The 10000-nt window shown below is 41.0% G+C and overlaps 1 protein-coding gene across 15 annotated transcripts in view; it reads left to right on the top strand.

Moving 5' to 3' along the window:
• Positions 1–10000, top strand: part of LOC123504632 (paxillin-like) — a 93763-nt gene that overhangs the window by 64369 nt on the left and 19394 nt on the right. For 9 of the 15 annotated variants that reach the window (XM_045255338.1, XM_045255336.1, XM_045255335.1 and 6 more), the window contains 5 exons: positions 1191–1278; positions 2024–2216; positions 4138–4398; positions 5320–5454; positions 8617–8658. In XM_045255338.1, coding sequence (XP_045111273.1) covers positions 1191–1278; positions 2024–2216; positions 4138–4398; positions 5320–5454; positions 8617–8658 — 719 coding nt within the window. Of the gene's footprint in view, positions 1–1190; positions 1279–2023; positions 2289–4137; positions 4399–5319; positions 5455–8616; positions 8659–10000 lie in introns of all 15 variants that reach the window. The other 6 variants (XM_045255326.1, XM_045255342.1, XM_045255328.1 and 3 more) reach the window with 5 other exon arrangements.

Raw genomic sequence — 10000 nt, 5'->3', positions numbered from 1 at the left:
AGTGAGAAAAAATAGCAAGGGATGCAACATTACGGCAGTGAGAAAGAGGCTGAAGACAGTCAGTAAGAGGGGGATTGGAGTTGATGATCCGAAAAGCTTTTGATTTTACCCTATCTAATAAAACTGTGTGAGTAGAACCCTCCAACATGCGAAGAGTACTCCATACAAGGAAGGATAATGCTCTTCTACAGACTTAGCAGTTGAAGAGGCGAGAAAAAAACTGGCGGAGATGCTTCAGAATGCTTAATTTCATAGACGCTGTTTTAGCAAGAGATGAGATGTGAAGATTATGAGCAAAGGCGGGTTCATACGTGCCAATTTGCAATTGAAATTTTACGTCGGTATAGTTTCCGACGCTAAATCGGTGCCTAGCGACTGAACAGCTATTCTGTGAAGCGCCATACAGATGAAAAAGACAGAAAGCAATGAAGAAAATTAAGTTAAGCGAAAGTGAATAAAAAAAATTGTAGGAATTAAGTTCAGCAATAAAGTGTAGCATTAATAATGTAACGAGTGAGTTAAGTTCAGAGTTAAAGCGAGAGTTTATGGCAAACGAAAGTAACTGAAAAAGTACGAAACAACTTCCCATCTCCTCCGCCTATCTCCTACACCCTCCACCTTAGCGTTACGAAATACATTTTGAAGCATCTCAGGAGTTATCTCTTGCACTGCCAGCTGAATGAATTCTTGAAGTTCAGCTAGATATTTTTGGTCTTCTAACAATAAAAAAAATAATAATAAATCTGCTTTTATGAACCCAGAGGACCTCTCGTCCCATCCACAGATTTGTAAAACTTCTGGTTAGGTTTTCTCGGATGAGTGGAACATAATTGGTTGGTTCCCCATCTTGCTGAAACAACATTATCAAGAATGTAATCATCAAAAAGCTTTGGTTTAAGAAACTGCTGAAGCAACAACATCAGAAACAATGATGACCACCAAAGCAACAGAGGCAGTCGCAGTAGTAGCAGCAGTAGTAGTAACTGCTGTTGTTTTGTTGTAATTGTTGCTCTTGTTACTACTGCTGCAGCTACTGTGGTGTTGTCATTAATGTTGGTGGTGGTACTGCTGCTGCTACTGTTATTGTTTTTGTTGCTGCTGCTGTTGTCACTGCCATAGTCGCTGCAGTAGCAGCATTTTTTTTTTTTTTTTTTTTTTTCTCGTAACAGTGCTGTATTTTTCCTCCACAGAACCTGTCACCAACGGAGCTGTTAATGGATCCCGGCCCTCTGTTGACTCCCTGTTAGACGAGTTGAACAGTGTGGATACCAACAACCAGTAAGTTCATTTGGAGTGTCAAGTTTTTTGTAGGTGTGGTCCCAAAATGAAGGAAAAAAGAAATAGGCATAGTTTATTGGAATGAAGACTGAAATCGACTCTGTAACAATGGATAAACTGAACATAGGAATAATGTTGTACGTTAAGCTGCAATGTATAAGTAGATCTGAAAAAAAAGTTAATTATCTCATTTTAATAACTGTACTAGATACATATATATACAACCACAGGATTTCAATGACAACCAAACTAAAGGAGTCTTAAACCTAGCAGTAGATGGAAAAACAACCATTAATAAAATGGGATATTCTTAAAGTAACAGATTCTCATAAAACATTGCAAAGATGCAAACAGACAAAAAGACACAAAAACAAAACCTGCTGACTTATAGGAAAATATAATGACAATTAATGAATAGGTAAATAAATAAACAAGAGAAAGACCGATGAAAATGTAACAAAAAATTTTTATACATTCTTGAACAAAGGTATGGAACAATTTTCGCAGAATTCTTACCTTTGATATTTCGAAGGCAAGAATCCTGCGAAAATTGTAACCTCAGCAAAGACTTGTTAGAAGAAGAAAGCACATTCATTAAGATAGCATGCAAAAACAGGAACTAATATACAAATACTCGTATCTACTTTTCATTTTTTTTTTTTTTACGTGCATGTAGTTAGTGGAGAGAGAGAGAGAGAGAGAGTATTTTTTTTTAACATACTCCTTTCTTTCGTTGTGCCTGCAGTGAAGTGGTGGAACATCACACAGTACACAAAGAGTTCACCACCACGCACCAGACTCTTCCATCCCGGGCGCCGCCGCCACAGGTCACCCCTGTGCCTGTAGCTGTCTCGCGCCCCGCCGCCCCCTCCCAGGCGTCTGCCTCATCTGCCACCAAGGAACTGGATGATCTCATGGCGTCTCTCAGCGACTTCAAGGTAATGAAGGTCACGGAAGGATCTCCGGGAGTCGATGATGTCAGCGTTCCCGTTCCCGTTCCGCCCCTCACGGTAGGCCTCCCGGTAACCTCGTTCACAGCTTAGTAGCTCCTTACGCCGCAGCGCCCCACGCCGCCCGCTCACGCCAACTCCTCTCCTACCCAAATGGGCAGGACTTGATGCTGCTATGCTCACTGTAGTTGTTCTAGTCGTCTCTCTCTCTCTCTCTCTCTCTCTCTCTCTCTCTCTCTCTCTCTCTCTCTCTCTCTCTCTCTCTCTCTCTCTCTCTCTCTCTCTCTCTCTCTCTCTCTCTCTCTCTCTCTCTCTCTCTCTCTCTCTCTCTCTCTCTCTCTCTCTCTCTCTCTCTCTCTCTCTCTCTCTCTCTCTCTCTCTCTCTCTCTCTCTCTCTCTCTTCCTTCCTTTCTTTCTTTCTCTCCAGAGGGCAGAGGGTCGCTGCGCCAACTACTGAATACCTGAAAGTTGGTGCACGAGCTCAACACCTGTCGCTCCAAACTGCCATCACTGCTACCACATTTCTGCTCCGTGCTATTTCCACAAACTACATACATAAAGTGGCCAACCACTATTTTACATATGACAATTCCTATCTACTTTTACACTCATTAATTTACTTTAGTGCCATCACTATCACCACCACCACAACTACATGACTATTTTCAAGCTTCCTCATTGTTGTCTTGTCCAGCCAAAATGTGACGTCACTGTGGTTACAGAAATGTCATGATGTCATGTGCTATTTTCGTATCAGCTGTCTTGCCCACTTTCAGTACTTACACACACACACACACACACACACACACACACACACACACACACACACACACACACACACACACACACACACACACACACACACACACACACTCTCTCTCTCTCTCTCTCTCTCTCTCTCTCTCTCTCTCTCTCTCTCTCTCTCTCTCTCTCTCTCTCTCTCTCTCTCTCTCTCTCTCTCTCTCTCTCTCTCTCTCTCTCTCTCTCTCTCTTTGCCTGCGTCGTCATTATCGTGCGATGTCCACCGTAGCGTAAATTCAGCAGCTGATTAGTCAAAGCTTCATCGCTGTGCTATTTGCATTTCCGCAACTTGTTGGATAATTATATAAGATGAGATCGATTAGTTGATTATGAAGTAAGTGTTTCATCTACTCGCCAAAGAGAAACGGAGTGTCCTTCATTATTTGTCATAGTACCATTTCCATAGATTTCCAGTTAGTTTCTTCTCATTTTTCTTCATACATTGATTGCTTTGATTTCTGATTTTTGGTTATGTAAGTTTCGTTTGTGCGTTTGATCCTTGTACAGCTTGTTTGTTTGTACAGTTTTTCGCCCACCGATAATTAACCATTGCCCGAGTCGTGGTTGTTACATTCCCCTTGCCATTCCTCGGATTATCTGCAGTTTCATATGCTGCATGCCAGCCAGCCATCGTGTTCAAATTTCGACCGCGTTTTTAAGCAGCAGTCTTGCTATCCGTGATTACCGTGCCAAGGAATGTCATATAGTGATCATTTGTGTTTGTTATTGATGCATATTTTATTTTTACTTTCAGCAAAATCTTGTGAGGCAAGTTCAGGATCTTTGTGGTGTGTAGAGCTATAAATTTTTTAATGTTGTCTTATGTGACAGATTCGTTTATTGTGCATGTGATGCGTAAATTTGGCCTTAACTGGTTACAAAACTAGATTATGATGATCTAGTTATGAGAAGCATTTATAACACTAAACGTATAATTTTGCTTAATAATTAAAAAAAAAATGTAGATATCTACTGAATAGTAGTGAAGATGAGATTCAAGGTGTGGATGTGGTGAATGTTGAGGTGATGTGCTCGTTATGTGCTCCTGTGGTTCCGTTCTTGTGTTTGTGTGATGTGGATGCACGTGTAAAGGTAACGAGTATTACAGAGGAGCGAGAAGACTGAGGTGAAACAGATGGAGGTGGATGTGTCCACTTCCTCCAGAAAAGTGGAGGCGGAAATGGAATGGAGGGGCAGAACGCCCCCACCTCGCCCTCCCGTTCCGGAGGACAGTGATCTCCTGGCCGTGCCTCCACCTCGCCCTCCTGCTCCCCGTAGCTATTCAGCATCCCCTGTGCCACCGCCAGAGGCATTTCTGTACGGTGCGCCTCTGGTGTCCTCTGTGCCGGCACATCACGGCGTGCCCCGGGTAGGTGGCTGATGCAGCTGGCCCAGACGCCGAAAGTAGCATTTAGCGCTTTTCCCACGCTGTCTGCCCCGTCCTGACTCAGCCTGCCACAACACGTCCTACCTGACCTTATACGTACATGCGTATATTTGTTTCGTGCCTCACTAACTATGGTCTCCTATGTCCTCTAGTCTCATTAGTTCAAGATTCAGCTCTTCTTTTGTCCCAGCAGAGAAACAGTGTTGTTGCGACTCCTGTTTCCTCTCAGCATTTTTTTTGTTCTTTTCCTTAGAGTTCCTGTGAGTCATCCCACACACATAGTTGCCGCGATAGTTAGTGATGACCATTAATCATGACTGTTAGTAGACTCCACACTCCCATATCACTTGATGTTTTAATGGAAGAGACTATTGCCCTTCAGTGCTGATGAATATTAACCTTCATGCAACCTTGAGTCCCTCTCCCATTTCCTTGATTTAGCCTATGTTTCTGTTTTGGGCTATTCATGGCATATACTTAGCTGGGCCCACTTCAGATCTTACCCCTTTGAATGCAGTCCAGTCATATCCTACACTGTGCTCCCTATCGTCCAGCAATACCGTTGAGAACTGTATCCTGCCGGAATGATGCTTCTATTTCCAATAACTCAAACTTCTATGTTTCCCTCTACATGAGGACAGTTCTTTGGGATCCCTGTTGCTGATATGTTTTTGCGTTCTTTAACATATATCAGTATGATCCATTGGGTCCCGTATTATTTTTTACGTAAAGCTCTGCTTTATCCCGACAGATTTGAAGAGAACATGATATGGTTACATGAACCATTTAGTGGCTAGTATTCCATAAGAGCTAAAAGCAGCTCTGAGTGCTCTGAGAGTGTCTTGCAGTACTCTGTGTGCCCCTGTTGTGGTGGTGACAGGGGTGTGGGTGTGGTCATTGCAGAGCCCTGCGGACGACCCTTTTATGCGGCCTCCCTCAGGTGGTCCTGTCAAGCGAAATGATGCCGCATATCGCTGGGTGACGGACGAGACCAAGTATGAAATGACTGAAGTTGTAGAGGACAAGATGGAAGAGCAAGTGAGTACCACCCTGCAATTCCCGCCGCCTCTGACCTCACAGCAATGGATCTGACTTCGAGTGAAGTAGACAGTGACTAACTAAAGGCCTAAAGTAGCTGGACACGTGGCCATTGGCATAACAAGGTGCTTGGCCTTCCCTAGATGGCAATTTGGAGTGAACTAACTAGGACCACTAACAGTGTTGTTACCTAAGTGATTTATAGTTAGAGTCCGTGAAATGTCTCACGTGAGGCTATCCAGAATTTCAGTTTCATCAGCTGTGATCCATAAAACCATATCTGGCTTGACATAACTTCCTTGATCCTGTGCCTTGTAACATTTGACGGAAGGCAAACATTGATGTATCAAACTTACGATTTAGGTTACTTTCATATAGTATTTATTTGACCTGTACAAGACACCTGTTTAAATAGTTTCTTGAAGATTCTAACATAGAATTTATTAATCTCTCTTAGATAACATGTTGAAAGTTTGAGTATATTTTTAGATGTCTTGATACTCCTTTGAAACAGTTCAAGTTGTATGAAGCTAAAATACAGAAAGAAAGAGCATTCCTGAGTTTGCCAGTATAACGTACAAGAAAATTAAGATATTGGTTAACGTTTGTTTTATCTAGGTGAAAAAATTGGGTTGAGGGCAAATCTTGAGCAGCAAGGCTGTAGAAGGGGAAGGGTAGGCATGCAGTTAGCAAATTCAGATGAAGAGTAATTCCTAGGAAATGGTGGTAGAAGATGATAAGAGATACAATGCTGTGGTGAGGATTGAGATCATCAGTATAAGCTGTTAGTTAGCAAGAATGAATCAGTGACACGGAGTTTCACCATATCAGGTTGGTTTGTAGGTATTTAACAAGAGAGGTAATGTGAAATTTTCAGTTGAGATTTTTAATGAAGGACAGTCCAGGTATTCTCCGTGTACAGAGTAAAGATAAACGACAACTATCCCCTCTTTTCAATTTTCACTGAGAAAGAGGGAATTGTTGTCTAAAAAGTAGTAACGAGTTATTAGATGAATAGGACTGTTTTTTTTTTTTTTTTTTTTAACATGAAACAAGACTACGTTTTGACCCATTCTGAAGTAAAAGAAAGATCAGAGGTTGGCTTTTTAACCTGAACTGTTTTACTTCAGTCGAGTTGAATCACTGGTTGATGATATTAAGAATTGGAGGGAAGAGTCAGTGTAAGTAGTTTGACAAGTTACTTTTAGATAGTGGTAATGTGATAGATGATAGGTAAAAATGTGGAAAAACAGTTGTCAAAACATGTAAGGAAAAAAAAGACAGTCTACTACTACTGCTCTAATGACAGAACAGCCAGAAAGGACATAATGAGAGAAATGTGAAAAGAGATGGATAGGAACTGTTTTGGTTAAGTTTGAAAATTAAGGAAATGTGGTAAACTAAGTCAAGAGCTTTTTCATTTGTGTAAAGTAGGACCCCTAAGAAAGGAAGCTTGAAAGCTACCAGTGGATCATTTTCTAAGAAATACATGCCACGAATATTGTAGGTAAAAGTTGATATACGTAGGGAAAATTAGAAGGCGTATCAAGACATATCCTGTTAATAACCTAAGGGCAATCTCCTGGCTTGGAAACTTACATAATATGGTTCCATCCCCATAATATGGTTCCCTTCTCAGATGGAGATCACATTTATTGTGTGTGTGTGTGTGTGTGTGTGTGTGTGTGTGTGTGTGTGTGTGTGTGTGTGTGTGTGTTATTCACCACTATGACTACTGGTCAGCCAGCCAGTCTTTCCCCTACGGAAAGAGCTAAGAGCTCTCATACTGACAGATCTTCGGGAAGGACAGACCACACCACACACCACACACCACACACCACACACCGGGACAGCGAGGCCACAACCCCTCGAGTTGCATCCCGCACTTACTTGCTGCTAGGTGAACACGAACTACACATTTAGAAGGCTTGCCCATTTGCCTGGTCGCTCCCGGGCCCTCTGGGTTGTGAGCCGAGTGTGCTAACCACTGCACTATGCAGTGTGTGTGTGTGTGTGTGTGTGTGTGTGTGTGTGTGTGTGTGTGTGTGTGTGTGTGTGTGTGTGTGTGTGTGTGTGTGTGTGTAAGAGAGGAAAACTGGCCAAGGGCAATATAAAATGAAAAAAAAAAAAGCTCACTTAGTTGCCAGTCCCCTTGCAGGTCATATATATATATATATATATATATATATATATATATATATATATATATATATATATATATATATATATATATATATATATATATATATATATTTCTGTTTTAAGTTATTAATTATCTAAAATCCAATCCGATATCTTTGGTTTGTAATAAAGAAATTATAAGTTCAAATTTTGTTTTTGGCTTTGCATATCCCACCAGGTGATGGCGCTCACAGGAAGTATCTCTAGTAACGCCGTTATATTATTTTTTACACTTATAGTTTATAATTACGTACTACAGGATTTGTTTACTTTCTTTTATTTAACTAACGTCGTCTTTTATTCGAATTCGAATTTGATGACGCTCTAATATTAATTACTACTGTTGTATTTTTCGTGAACCGTTTTATTATATGCTGGATTACGTCTGCCTATCTGTATATTGCTTCAGTTTTGTTCAGTAATTTACAGCTTTCACTAATGTGTGATATTTTCTTTGTGTGTTCTCTTTCATCCACTGGCTTAATAGCATTAGTGATGTTAGTTTCTTTCTATTTGAACTTGTATAAGATATCTTGTTTCTTCCTTTTAGCTGCACTCAGGGTATTTATTTGTTTGCTTATTTAATTCGGAACTTGACTTGAGTTTTATAAGAAATAGCAGTTAACTTTTCTCTTTCAGCATTTTGTCGCAGGTGATTGGAGCTTGACTTAATTTCTGAGTTTTTTAATGTGTATCTCAAAAATTTATTTAGAATTTGCGCAGTCAGTTAAAGGAAGACAGAGAGAGAGAGAGAGAGAGAGAGAGAGAGAGAGAGAGAGAGAGAGAGAGAAGAGGGTTAGTTTAGTGCTTAGTTTATTTGAACATTCTCGTCCGGTTTCATCAATTATCTTCCGGCCTGCAGTTTTCCTTGCTTTATGCAGTATCCAACCTTTAGCATTCCCGGACTTTCAGCTCATATTGTTTTCCTCGTAGTTCCTGCTGCTTTTCTTCACATTTCCATTCCCCTTTTTTATACCGCAGAAACAGGAGAAGCTGCGCAGCCCTGCTCTTGTGCGCAAGTTGGTGAGTAGCGGATAGTGTCCTTGTCTACATCGGTGGCCGGAACAGTTACTGATCTAAACCCTTAATTTGGTTGTTACTTAATTTCTAACCGACACTGCTAACAACTTACCGCGCTTCGAGTAGCTGCGCTCGACACGCCCGTCACTTAGGCACGGCACAAATGTGCCTTCTCTGAGTGGTGATTGAAATTTCTTGTTCTTCGTACAAGTGATGGCATCATCATCCTATGATTTCAAATATTTCATAAAATGCAAGAAATTCAAGTTGTTATCATGAATACTTGCTACTTTTCTGTAGCAGCACCGCCCTTCTGGAAAAGTGCCATCGAGATTGTCAGCAACACGTGCAGGGAAAGAAGAGTGAATTAAGTTGCACCTGTTCTCTCCTCCAACGCGTGGGGGTATAATTTTCTTGAATTCATCCCCTGAACAGCATTAGTGTTTGTAGTGTTTAATTTATTTAATGTTCAATTATTCGATCAAGAGAGTTCAGATCTGATGTGTAAAGTCATTCTCAGCATTGCCGTAAACATAAGCCACATTTTATTTATTTATTTATTTTTTAAAGTGATGTAAAAGATAACCTGTGTGTATAGTAAGCGATCATATAAACTGAACAAATCACCCCAGCTTATGTGGGACTGACGGGAGCTTTCCTCCTCGCGAGACTCGTAAGGTTTGGGTGGCTATAATAAATATCTTTGTGCCACCTGTTTTTTGGCACTGTTTAGATTTCAGATTTAGCAGCAGTTTTCTCATATTCACTATTGTTGTAGTTTTTTTTATATATTTATAGTCTGAATCTAACCATTACAACCTCAATAACATTTGGCAAACACAAATCTTCTTAGTCGGTCATGACCCGACATTACTATAGTTTGGTATTAGCAACGTAACAGAAGGTGCCAAACACTACCACGATTCAACCTGTTTACTAGCACACCAGGAACTAACAGCGGGTGAGGTGGAGCATGTGTGTGCTGAGTGGTTGGGTTGACCTGCATGACAACAACAGACTTGTGTCGTTAGGGTTGAGCAGGTGGCCCTTGACCCTCACTTACCCAGCCAACATGTAAGGCGGGCCATCTGCAATCTACCCTTAGTAACAAAGGAGTGACTCGCATGCAGTTTTTGGGGGGTGTGACGGAAACTGGAGGTGGAGGCAATTTATGTTATCCTAAACAAAACTTGTATGCTATTCTTCGTTTTAGGAAGGTGACAACTTCGCCTCCGTTAGCATTTATTGACCAGGATTTCCAGTGGTATCGCTAACAGGTTCATGGTGTATTCATCTAAACGTTTACTGTATATTTACCTTTTGTTCATTTTTTCTCTAATACATT

The sequence above is a fragment of the Portunus trituberculatus genome, chromosome 16, assembly GCF_017591435.1.
Source record: "Portunus trituberculatus isolate SZX2019 chromosome 16, ASM1759143v1, whole genome shotgun sequence".
Taxonomy (NCBI): Eukaryota; Metazoa; Arthropoda; class Malacostraca; order Decapoda; family Portunidae; genus Portunus; species Portunus trituberculatus.
This window is presented reverse-complemented; position numbering and strand designations above follow the sequence as displayed.